Genomic DNA, 13,371 nt, shown 5'->3' on the forward strand with positions numbered 1-13,371 from the left:
ACAAGTCGAACAACAGGGAACGCAATAGGACATTTGAGTGACTGGAGAAGACAACATTTGGACAAGGAGATAGGGGCGCTGTCTGTGAAAATGGAGTGTGGAGAAGGCTATCCATCCTCATTTGCTGGGCGATAGGGTGGAAGCAGAACATAAGGGCTGTGCATGTTCAAACAAGACAACAATCCCAAAACCTTCATCCCATTAACCACCACACAACTGATAGTTTGAGGGTTCTCTTTTCCAAATAAGCCTCTTGCTTGCTTCCTCTTTCTGCTTTTCTGCTGAACTCTGACCAATAGGTCCCTTTCTATTTGCCTCTGTTCCTCTCATTCACAGCATATGAGAACTTGTCAGAGCAATGCTTCATTAATTCTGCCAATTTATGGATGCTGCTTACTTGACATTATTTGTCATTGTGTTCAGTAAGTAGAGTATGTACCCTTGATGTGATCATGAAGTCAAGTTAGTGTTCCTCCATCAGCCCCTCTTTCCCTTACTGTGCCTTATTCAGGTGATGGTTGCTGAGGCCCTGGACATTACTAGAGAGACCTACTTTGCCATCCTGATGGACCGCGCCTGTAATGGTCCTGTCATGGTAGGCAGCCCTCAGGGAGGTATGGATATCGAGGAGGTAGCCGCCAACTCCCCAGAACTCATCTTTAAGGTATATGATTTGTGGTTTATAGTCATCACTACAATGTCAAATTAGAAGAATAATAAAAATCTGCCTCAAAAACAATGAAACTCTTAAAAAAAATAAAAGTGCCAAACCTTGCCGTCTTTGCTCAAAGATCTTATTCTTTAATCAAATGCTTAATGCTGGGGCTGGATTGCCCAGTGGGCCTTACAGATGGAAGCTGTGCTCAGTTTGTATTTTCTGCTAATTCAATTAAATTTATTGCCCTGCATGCACACTGCAGCAGCTGAACATGATTCAGACATACAGAATAACACTGAAGCTTAACATGAACAAATACACAGCCTTCTGTGTTTTATTTTGCTGTTAATTCCATTCCATTTACAGAACTTAATCCACTGTAGTCACTTGGCTATTTGACAACAGGTCCTTGTCATTGTTAACAGATGTACAATTTAAGCATTACAGATGGAGTTTGCCTCCATTTTCTGTTGTTGTATATCTCCATTTTGTATTGCCTACAGATGTTAGAGCATTGTTGTTGTAAAGATCCAGCTGAGATTCATGTCATTCATTATTTCCCCCGAAGACAGCTGTGGTGTTACTAGATAAATCATATACCCTTCACACATCTCATTAAAACCTATATGGTCCAGAACTGGTTTATACAGAATTTTTTTATACCAGCATTTGACAGCTGCAGTTTATACTTTATTTTATATTAACACTGTGAACCCTGAAGTCCTTCATCCATTTTTAAACCTTTAAGTTGATCAGCGTGCTTCTCTCTATCTGAAAGTCAAAGATATAAGGGTCTGGTGATCATAAATCTATTGTTTCAGCCCTAAGTCTCCTTTTGTCCATCTGGCACCTTGCCACTACTTAATTATAATGTTAAGGTTTAATACTGTAAGAGCATCCACTTTGTGTCAAACTATAGCCCAGTGTTTGAGCCTCTCTCACTCCCTTTCTCCATGTTTCCCTACCTTTTTCTCTCACTTTTTACTGCAAATCTTATAGGAAGTCATAGATATACTTGAAGGTGTACGAGACGACCAGGCGCTGTGCATGGCAGCTAATTTGGGTTTCAAAGGACCTCTGCAGAGACAGGTAATGGGCGCACGGAATGCTTTATGACACAATGCAAAGAAGAGGCAGGAAAATCTACAGTGCAGACACATACACATATGCAAAGACAAGTGTATTCTCATTGACAAGCAGACCAAGCTTTGGTTATTATTAGTTTCCTGTTTTCCGCAAAGTTGTGAAGTGTCATTACACTAGACTCACTTGCCAGGTGGTCTATTGTCATATTTCTGGCAGTGACACACAGCGCTTTGCCAGGCTGAGGGTGCTGACATCGCTAATGGTACCATTATTTCATAAAAACATGCCTCGATGCCTTGATTTTATGCGTAAATCATGCAATTAGAGGCATACTCATCCCAATGGGCAGTCTATAATTTTGAGTACAGTGACCTCAAGTGTTACAAATCTTGCTCAGGCAGCAATAGCTAGTAAAATGAGGCCAACGAAGAACACTACAGAAACATTCCAAGTTCACTTTCAGAATGAATATGTGTTCTTAAATATAGTTAATTTCAAAGCCATTTGTCTCTTGGCATCAGATCACTAATGTTTTATTTTCCACAGGCATGATGAATCAGATTAGCCCAGAATCTTAGCACATGGAATATGTATAAAACAGACAAGTGAATCTGCTTCTGAGAAGCAAACTGAGAGTCAAGGATGTGTTGACCTTTATTCACATTGAATTGCATGCAATCCTTTATGGCAGGATACGGAATAGGCATTGATTTTAAAAAGGCAAGGAGATAAATAGAAAGTGATTGGTTACGTTTCTGCATTGTCAGTATGCTTTTCCTTGGTTGCTAAGAGTCAGCTGCCAGTCCGTTTAATTCCAGAGGTAATTACAGCTACAACAGTTGCAATAATAGAGAGATACATTGGAATGCTTTTAAAATGGGGATTTTGACCGTGGTGCTTTAAATGTTCTATGTTGCTATATCCACTGACTGTGTTCCTCTTTTGCCCGTACAATACCAATTGTAAATTGTAAATGCCAATGAAAAAGGCTTCAGCCAGAAGGAATCTACTTAAAATTGCATTATGATGTTATATGTACTGTATGTAGCCACATTAGTATGTGCTATAATGTATGTTTTATTTGCCAGTTCTTACACCTTTTTGAAAAAAGAGAAGAGAAACATTTAACCTTCCAGCACAGAGACATACATATTCATGCAAGCATTCTCAGACAGTGTGATGTTGAAGGTGATTTGCCACGTTCATGTAGCCTGTGTGGAAGGCTGAGCGGCCTTGGCGGGGCCGGCTGCTCAGAGCCGAACCATCAGGTAATTACTGTCCTATGTGGATCTCACAGGCAGCAGATCAGATTAAGAGGCTCTATGATCTGTTCCTGAAAGTCGACGCCACTCAAGTAGAAGTCAATCCTCTTGGAGAAACCCCCGAAGGACAAGGTACCTTTTTGTGGAGTGTGTGCGTGTGTGCATGTGTGTGTGTTATTCCCTGTCATCAACTGTTCCAAAAGCATTTGCAATATTTCAACACTTTAAATCCCGTACATTTTTGCACGAACACGCAGTCACCTATTAGTCACTGACTGTGGCATACAGGCACACTATCTCCTGGGGTCTGAATGCATTTAAGAATGTGAAGTGTACTGTAATTGCAACACATTGACGTCAGTTTCTTGTTGACATGACTTTGTCTAGATCAAAAACCAAATGGCTTCAGGAAGCAGACATTTCCATATTCATAGCATTTGCTAGTTGCTGATGATTAACTAAAGGCATCAGAATCATTTACTCTATGGTTTTCAAAGAGTAACCACTCAAAGATACATCTAAAAACAAAAACCAAAAAATAATCATCTAATAAACTGAGTGCTTAAATTCATTTTTCTGTATATCAGGACTTTCAAAGTCATTGAAATCGCTTAAATTTGAATTAGTTTTAATTTCTGTGTCATTGTTTTAATAAAAGAAGAAAGTACTCTTCAGCAGCAACCCTAACCCCCCCCCCAAAAAAAAAACAAACAAAACAAAACTCTTCAACTGATGTACTTAGTGCTACTTAATTGCTACATATCACTGTTGGAAAATGAGCTTTTTCAGATAAAAACCCAACTGACTTTGTATCTTTAAAAAAAAAAGTAAATCCCAATACTACCCTATTCGAAAATCAATAATTGTTAGATGCATTCCACTATTTACTTACCTTTTGTGTCTTAAAGGAATTATGTCTTCTAGTTTTAAATCGACCTAATTCTGATAATTAACAATAAGCTGGACCAAAAAGGCTTAGGTAACACTAACCTGGAGTTCTGCTGTTAGGAGAGAAAAATGGATTGTCTTTAATAGAAAGAAAACAAAAGGTTAAGACAATTCCATCCTCAACTCTCTGTCTGTATAGTAGCACAGGCTAGCCTGATATATGTTCAGTCTGTTGAATTAACTTTAAGTTATTGGATGCAGGATACATTTATTGTGCAGTCTAGAAATAAATAATGTCTCTTCTGTCAGACAACTCTTTCTTTGAATAGAAATTGTCACAGTGAGGCTGAAGCCAGACCTTCAGCTCATCATTGTTATGCTTTAAAGGCTGTGTAAAAGTGGCATTAATGTAAGATTAATGGAGGTCTAAATAGGCAGTTGGCCTTTTCTTAACAAGTGACTTTCTCTATGTTGCACTGCATTAAAAAGCAATTCTAGAATTGTCACATGTCAATTTAAACCTTCCCACATGATTTGTCCAAAACAAGTTTTAAATGTTTAATAGAATTTTATGTACACGTTCCATTGTCTGCTTTTTAAATTGTCTCCAAGAACAGCTGAAAGCTGATCCTTGTTTTTTCTTTAGTTAGTTTTTAGTTTTTCTTTAATTACTGATTCCACAATCAGAAGCTGATACCAGGCTTCATTTTTGTATTTGGATCACCATTCACCATAGGTACAATATGGGTCCGGCTTCAATCCATGGGCTCAAAGCCTGCCTGAGTGCAGTTTCTATGGTCTCTGCATGTGTTACTCCCTTTCCATGTCTTTAGTGTTCCCTAATAGAAGACAACACTTGAATTATTAAAGACTAACAAAGAAATGTCTATTTCAGTCCCTAGTTGTCACTTAACACAATAAATTGCACAACATGACACAGTTGGAGGCTAGCAGGTAAACATTTCATGTGCTCAAAATTCAGATGAGAAAGACATTATACGTAGTCGCGAAACATTCTAGCTGTTGTGATGCTGCTTTCGTTGAACTTGTACTGAACTCTGTTTTTCTCCTAGAGAAATAAGAGTGTTTGTATTGTCTGTGGCGCCAAACACAGATTGACTGGGATGTGTTGTATAGAGATGTATTACAATACGCTGAAGATGCATCACTTCTTTGATGTCATTTACTCTACTCAATATCAGATTCTTGTTCAAAGTATGCTTTATCAAAGATTGACAAGGAAGGTTTGTTGTTTCATGTATTCTTATGAAAATTAATAAATAAAATGACTCCTATCAAACGGTGAATTTTCGCAGAGAAGTATGAATTTCCCTTTCTAGCAGCAGGAAGCAGCATTGGCTGTGATTGAAGCAGGCTTTGCAGACAAGCCTCACATTAAAATCAACTCATTCTTTCGATTCCATTTGTTCACATGTCACAAGGGAGCGCTGCTATTTTTCGGCAGGCATTAAACAGAAGGAAAATTTATCAAGGGTGGAATTTCTTCTTTTTTTTGTCTCATTTGGTAATAGTTTAATTTATTTTGTATATGGACTGCAATAATGAATATGTCAAAACAAAAACAAAAGGAATTGTGTAGGAGGAATGCGACTTTAGCAGGAGGACACAGGATGTCTACTCCCCAGTCCCAGGAGAAGGTGCGCCTGCTGCATGTATCGTTTGTCTATGTACGCGTTTTGTTTCCATTTCTCTTTTTGTGTACTAAAGCCAATTTCCGTTTTTCCATATGTGGTGCCTTTTTACATTTTGATGATCTAGCCATCTGTTTACCTGCTATGTGCTATTCATTAGAAGAAAACAATTATAGACACATATAGCAATAGAGAAAGTACCGTAATAGTTATATTTTAAATGGCTGAAAGTTTACAAATTTCTGATGTGTAAAACAGAAATTTAAAAACGGATCGCAGCCTGCTAAAGACTAGCTGGAATTAATTGTCTTTGAATTAAAGTCAGACATTTTGTACACTAATCTGCTTGTTTGCTATGAGTTTGAGAAAAAAAGATTGATACTACTCTCATATCTCTATGGTAAATCTGAGACTAGCACCAGCAGCTTAGGTTAGCTAAGTTTAGCACACAGACTGGAAATGGTGGAAAACGTTTGCAATTTTATTTAGAGTTACAGTATGTAATGACAAAATAGTCTCACTAACCCTCACTAAAATGTGATGGTTTTGTCATACATATATATTTTATTTTATCGATTTTTTACGTGATATGAAGCACAAGTTTGTGAGCTTTCGAGGTGCTGGTAGGCTGATTTTGTTACCTTTGAACAGAGCCGGGGTTGGTGTTTTCCCCCTATTTCCAGTCTTTCTACTGAGCTAAGCTAAGCTGGCTGCTGGCTCCAGCTACATATTTACTATAAAGGCAACACTGACCGATGACAATAGTATCACTCTTCTCAACTAAACTTACTTTCTCAGAATGTCAAACTGTTCCATTAAGTTACATTCACTATTTAAGGGTTGTGTATACAAAAAGCCCTTCAACTAATTTATTATTTTTTTGACTGCTATTTTTCCAGGTAGCTTAATTAATGTGTGGACTCTTTGAAATGCACGCTCTTTGAAGTGTAAGGGAAATGTCCATTTACTATAATGGTCTATCCCTCAGAGGCAGTGTCAAAATCTAGTGAGCCAACCTGTGAAATAATTAAGACCAGTATGCCAAGGGGATACCCCTGAGTTAATTAATTTCAGGTTTTGGAAATGATAGTTAGTTGTTTTTTTATGTCTCAAGTCCTTCTTCTCTTCCCTTTTTCCTTGCCTGCCATCTCCCTATTTCCCTCCTCTCACTTTTGTGTTTCCTCGTTGCTATCTTCATTCCTAATTCTATCTTTTTTGTTATCCCCTCATTCCTTTAGTGGTTTGCTTTGATGCTAAGATCAACTTTGACGACAATGCCGAGTTCCGTCAGAAAGCTGTGTTTGCCATGGACGACATGACTGAGAGTGACCCTACAGAGACGGAGGCAGCCAAGTGGGACCTCAAATATATCGGACTGGACGGAAATATCGCCTGCTTTGGTATGGAAACAAAACCTCGTAGCAGAACTCATTCCTGCACACATGCCAACCATTAAATGATTTCTCCCATATCAAACCCCTCCTGGCATAAGGCTTTTAATGCGTCTCTTAAGTCACATAAGTGAAAAGCTCGGACACAGTTAAAAACTTAGTCAAAGGCAGCCTGGCTCTTCTCCAGTCCACATTACAAGCAGCTTTCTGAGGACTCCAGAAGGAATGCTGCCGTAACCAATGCGTTCTAATTAGCTATAATCCGCCCAGAAGTCTCCAGTGAGCCAGATTGTTAGCATTCTCATTAAAGCCCCCCCCTCTCTTGTCATAAATCAAAGCTTTTACAGTGTACAGCAGCACTAACAGGTGCTCTTGCGTCGTGCCCCGTAGCATCATAAACACATTAGATGTCTGTTAGTGCTAACCCCCCCCCCACACACACAAACACACACACACACAGACAAACATACATATACACATTCTGCATCCCCAACTCCCAGCCTCTCTTAAAGTAACAACAGCTTTTAAGGCCCTGCAGCTTCCTTGAGAGCTCTGTAAGCCACCAAAGTGACAGCTGTTAACGCAAATTTCCCTTTTATTGAGACCTCGGTTGGGGAGCTTGCCAGGACACAAGTTCAGCTTGACTAAACCAAATGAAGTAAGACATTTTTGTGCACTTGGCTCCCGCACAACTGCTGGCAGTTGGCTAAATGATGACACTGGCCGCAAAACAGCATAGCAAAAACCTTTTTTAATCAACACTCTTTTTTTTTTTCCAAAGTCGGTAGTCGAATCATAATCAAATTCGCTCTCTGTTGCTCGACTTGAGGCATTCCAAATTCCTGATTAGAAGATTTCCAACAGATTCTCAAGTTTTTAAGTGTGGCATTTCTTTCAGCAGTTTGCTCTTTGGTTAATAATTTACTGCTGGATTCCTTTGTGGGTGTTTGTACAGTACACGTCATCTTTCCTTTAGCATCGGCCATTTTATTTTAATTAACGCATGGCTGTTGGCGTCAAACTTTCCTCTTTTGTCTGGACTGAATGTAACTTTATTACACTTCAAAGTGCAATATGTAATACTGACAGCTTGTGTATAAAGTAGTTACTGCAGTACAAATTCAAAATACTGAAGAGAGTCGTCACCCCCTCCTCCCCAAACTCAAAGTTAACAGAGGTTGCCACTCTGAGACTAGAGTGTCTACAACAATGTTGCTAGACGCTTGTCTCACATAGCCAGACATTAATTCCCAGCACAGCGGAGTAGCTTACATTAGATGCTGCCTATATTGACTGTCATAAAAGCCCGTGCTCATGGGGAGCTCTGTTCCCAACTGACAGACTCACTTTTTCGGTAGGAACCGCTAAAAACTCAACAACCTTGCCGTCCTCACCACCCGACAGACATACACACTTCCTCAGCTTAGAATTACAGTAGGAACAACTAAAAATAACACTAACGTTAGCTACCTTGCCATCCTCTCCACACGATTTAACACACTTTATTGGCTTAGAGTTACGGTACCAATCGCTGAACTGCAAACACACGGTCCTCTCTTTCCGATTAACAGCCCCCTCTCCTGGCTTAAAATAACTAATCGTTGTCGGCTACGTCCCACTGAACACGTTGTAAACAGCCGTGGCCCGATTGCCTGGTCCTCCGCTAACGTTAGCAGTTAGCAGGGTTAGCATGGCGCCGTTAGCCAGGACCAGTAGGGATCACTTTACTGGCTATCTCAATTGGTTATGCGAGTAACCAACTCGAGTACTCTAGCAACATAATTCAAAAGAGTACACAAATGTTTTAATTGCATAAAATGCCTTTCCCTTGTAGCTGTGATAAATTTGCCTGAAGCTAATGCTTACGAGTTCAGGAGGAAATTTGCCAATTCTGTATCCTTTTGGACTCTAGCTGTCTACATCTTTCAAATACATCTCCAATATTTGTCAATCAACATATAAAATGGGTACACCTGAACTCATAAATTGTGAAAATGCACCTTCCATTTGGCTAAATATATGTTGCCTATTTTAGTTTTCCTCTATATTTCAGTATTTATTTTGTATATTAATTGAACTGACACAGTAAATCCTTCACAGTGAATGGAGCGGTTTGGCCATGGCCACATGTGACATCATTGACCTGCATGGAGGAAAGCCGGCTAACTTTCTGGACCTGGGGGGAGGAGTCAAAGAGAGACAGGTTTACGAGCTTTTAAACTGCTGACAGTGACCCTAAGGTAGGAATAACGTGTTAAAAAACTGTGCTTTTTTTCTTGCTTGATTGTAACAATTTAGTACATGAGCCACATTGGTCCATTATTAAAAAAATACATCTTCAAAGAAAAAGTCAATACAAAATGAAGAAACAACTGTCTTTTATGTTGCAGTCATGGATCTGTCCTAGCACATTTATAAAGCCCTGTCTGTCTGGTCAGCGCTTTGTCACTAAGACAAAAGCGCTCATTAGACTAGGGACCTTAGACTTAGACTTCTCTTTATTAATCCTTTTGGGATGACTCCCGCAAGGAAATTGAAACCATGCTAGACCTTGGTATCAATGTTTCACTGAGGGAACGTTTGTGTGATTATAAGCCATCATTTTCAGTTGCAGTTGCATGATGATAAATTAATGTTCTGTACTGCAATGAAAACCATAACGACTTGTTATCGCATGTACATCCACACACACATGTACATATGTATATTCACACAGCACAGACTCATATGCAACTCATATGAATGGTAATTTAACTCAAAGCATGCCTCTGAAAGTCCTGCTGCTCAGGATGAGCGGCAGCTCGGGGTGTGTTTACAAGTGATTCAGCTCTATGTTCAGAAAGCTAATAACTCTAAACTAAAAATATAAGCTTTGTAACAATACTGCAGTGCAGATTGTGTGTTGACAGTCACCACCGCTAATTCCCCGCTGCTGTCACTCCCACATCCCTTGACTGATCTCCGTTGCCTCTGTGTTAGCATCTCTGGCGAGGCCATGGTTGAAATACAGAGTGGCATTTAATACCAATTCAGTTTTCTGACCCCCTTTTTGATCTTTATTTACACGTGCTTATTGACTTTGCAGGAAATCATATCTACACACCTGGGGTTATCATATACACCATAGTTTTACAGTACAAGTTACTAATCTGTGAATCTACTGAGGTGGCATCTCACAACTCAACACTTTCCTTGATTTTACACGTCTGCTTTTAACCGTGCTAGAATAATACTAGCTTTTTTTAAATTTAAACATTCAGAAACCATGGAGAAGCTGTTTATACAGATATATTGAATGTAATACTGTCTGCTCTAAAATATATTTTAGTCAAATATAACACCAGTTGAAAACTCAATTTCATCTAAACCTAATACTCCGTTGGAGGTTTTTTCATTTGACTTAGTGTTACTTGTGCAAGTATGGAAATGTAGCATTTTTAAAGAGTTCTGCCTCCTATTTATGGCACAGCAGTGAACAGACCAGTTTTGGCAACCTTTTATAGATGAATGTTAAAAACCTACCTACCTTAACACTCCCTGCAAGTGATATATTGCCTCACTCGGATAGCCACTGTGTGTAGATTCTACTCGGTCTCTAGTAAATACAACTCAATGGTCTGTAGGGGGCAATAAAAAAGATTATGGTGGATACAAAAATTATTGTGATCAAAAGGGGAGAGAAGGGAGAAGAGAAAACTTGTCACTCTCTTCTGAAGGGTCCATCTGCATTATAATATTGAAGACTTTTAAAAGGTGGCATTCTGCAGAGGCCCAAACCAGGTTTTAAAGTCTGTATTCATTAAACTCTCCCCAAAAACACTCTGCAGGGACGAGAGGATCCTCCACTCCCTTCTCCTGTCCTCCTACTTTCTGTCTCTGGGCTGATTCCTAGATCACGATGGGGGTGTAAGCCCGCTGTCTGTCCTCCTGCTGCTTGTGTATGAAAATAGAGACAGAGAGCTCCTCCCTAACAGGGGGAAAAAAAAAAAAAAAAGTAGCTAGGATTGACATTAAACTAGGTTGGAAGCACCATTAGCATTTCAACCAGGGGAGCTGAGAAACCTGCTCTGATCTGTGGAGGGAATGTTAATCATTTCACAATAAGAGTGAGAGAGGGGCTGCTTATTTGCATTTTTGTTTTTTGTTTTTTCGTTTTTTTTTTTTTCACGTTACCACTCCCAAATTCAACACTATGAGCAGAAATTAAAATTATTTCACAGGATAGGTGGAATATGATGAGGCAAAAAAAACTAATGATTTCCTGTAACAATAAGTTAAGAGCATTGTTCTGTTATTTTCTTAAATATCAAGGCAATCATCAAGGCAAATTAACCCTTAGTTAACATTGTAAATGTTGTTTGAAGTTTGCAGACGGACCACTCCATTTTCACATCATTATTGTTTAACCTATTGTAAAAAAATACATTCCTTCTTTCAGCCAATAGTTGGACAGCAAGTAGGTATATGATGCTTATGCTTATTACTATGGTACTGCCTAAAATGAGTTTGATAGCGGCTAGGGAATAGCATTAATTTCTGCTGCATACATGAGTCATGTTATGTATTGTGCCTTTTGAGTTTTGGGAAGATTAGAATGGTTGTATATGCTGTGGAAGAGACAGAAGTGCATAAGCAGCCGGGCAGTAGTATGCAGGAAATTATCCCACTAGTATAGCGCCATACATTTCCACATAACAAGCACGTTAGTTTGATGTCTGTCTTTTCTTTCAGGTCTTCCCTCCCTTAGTGACGCTTTTTACACTGTTCGCGGACATGTTGTCTCCCTCCCTCCGTTTTACCGCTCTCTCCCTCTCAGTCTCCGCTTTGATGTCTCAGGCTCATTGTTGGCCGCCAGAGTGGAAGTGATGGAGTGTACTTTTGGCACTGAATAGCAGAGACAATGACAAAGCCTTCTTTTTTCTTGTTTGCTCATATCTCTAGTATCTAGTTTTACAGCATTCATTACCTTTAAATTTTTATTCTATGAGAAAAAAAGCACGAGTTGAAATGGGCATCTACTGTATTGAGTAAGGAACACAACATATGAAAAAAAAGGCAACGTGAAATGATTGGGATAAGAAAAAAAGAATCATAAAGCTGTGGGTGTGTTGGTTGTGGGTGTTGTGTGGTGTGTGTGTGGTGTGTGTGGTGTGTGGGTGTGTGTTGTTGTGTGTGTGTGGTGTGTGGTGTGTGGGTGTGTGTGGGTGTGTGTGGGTGTGTGTGTGTAAATTTGTGCGAGTAGCTCAGCGGGGTATACTAGACCATTCAGCTTTGTTTGAATTTCAGCCCCTGGCTTTTTTAACCAGGGACATATTTATTTTTCTTGCTAAAATAAATAGCTCCACTTTCTTCATATCCACATATAGAATAGTCTGTGTGACAGATAATGACCGAATTTATGAGGTTTCCTTCACATTACCTGTAGGCACGAAGCAGATGCTGGCAGCAAATACCAACAGCCAAATACCTTGTTATTGCTTTTGTGCCTGTGCCATAAAGAAATGGCAGATGAATGTTTTGTCCAACTCAACATCCATTTTCTACTCAGGGCTTAAGGCAGTTTTCTGTAAATTTTATGGGCTAAAATAAATTATGACATTTTTCTAAAACAGACCCTTGTTGTTGATGTATGTCTGTATAAGGGCCACCACTAAACCAAACTATTAGTTATCATCAGAGGTGGGTAGTAACGAGTTACATTTACTCAGTTACATTTACATGAGTAAGTTTTTGAAAAAATTGTACTTCTAGGAGTAGTTTTAAATCACTATACTTTTACTTTTACTTGAGTAGATTAGTGAACAAGAACTGTACTCTTACTCCGCTACATCAGGCTCCAATGAACTTGTTACTTTTTCTGTTTACCTCGTGGTATTCTACGCGTCATGTGTTTAATGTTTGGTCTTTTAGGTTACATACAGTATGTTTTGCACATGCAGTATCCATCTAAATTGATGTGACAAGTCTTTCACTTAAGCTTTTTGTAATTAATTAATTCATTTTTATTTATTTGCATGATTGGATAAACTATAATTGTGCCTAAAGATGATTATTTTGTATTTTTGTCGGTCTGATTGATGCTTGGTTAAGAAATAAATCAGACGTTACTCAACAGTTACTCACTACTTGAGTAGTTTTTTCATTAAGCACTTTTTTACTCTTACTCAAGTAATTATTTGGACGACTACTTTTACTTGAGTCATATAATACTAAAGTAACAGTACTTTTACTTGAGTACAATTTTTGGCTACTCTACCCACCTCTGGTTATCATGGCAAAATTAGGGTTGGCAACCAAAACCCCCTTCCAATTTAGAACCCATTCCAAAATGCCAAGAAATGTGTACCCGTTAAAACAATTTTTTTTAAATGTTAGTTTTGCTTATCGATTCCTCAACAACACATGGCAGCTGCCGTCTCTCTCTCTCTTACTCA

At 38.9% G+C, this 13,371-nt stretch overlaps 1 protein-coding gene across 1 annotated transcript in view; it reads left to right on the top strand.

Moving 5' to 3' along the window:
* LOC116675228 (succinate--CoA ligase [GDP-forming] subunit beta, mitochondrial-like) overlaps positions 1-7,009 on the top strand; it is a 41,166-nt gene extending 34,157 nt beyond the window's left edge. Inside the window, exons 5-8 of the mRNA XM_032507211.1 lie at positions 512-664; positions 1,658-1,747; positions 3,042-3,138; positions 6,785-7,009. Coding sequence (XP_032363102.1) covers positions 512-664; positions 1,658-1,747; positions 3,042-3,138; positions 6,785-7,002 — 558 coding nt within the window. The 3' untranslated portion in view covers positions 7,003-7,009. The remainder of the gene's footprint in view (positions 1-511; positions 665-1,657; positions 1,748-3,041; positions 3,139-6,784) is intronic.
* The last annotated feature ends 6,362 nt before the right edge of the window (positions 7,010-13,371 follow it).

This window comes from Etheostoma spectabile, unplaced genomic scaffold, assembly GCF_008692095.1.
Source record: "Etheostoma spectabile isolate EspeVRDwgs_2016 unplaced genomic scaffold, UIUC_Espe_1.0 scaffold00001704, whole genome shotgun sequence".
NCBI classification, from domain to species: Eukaryota; Metazoa; Chordata; class Actinopteri; order Perciformes; family Percidae; genus Etheostoma; species Etheostoma spectabile.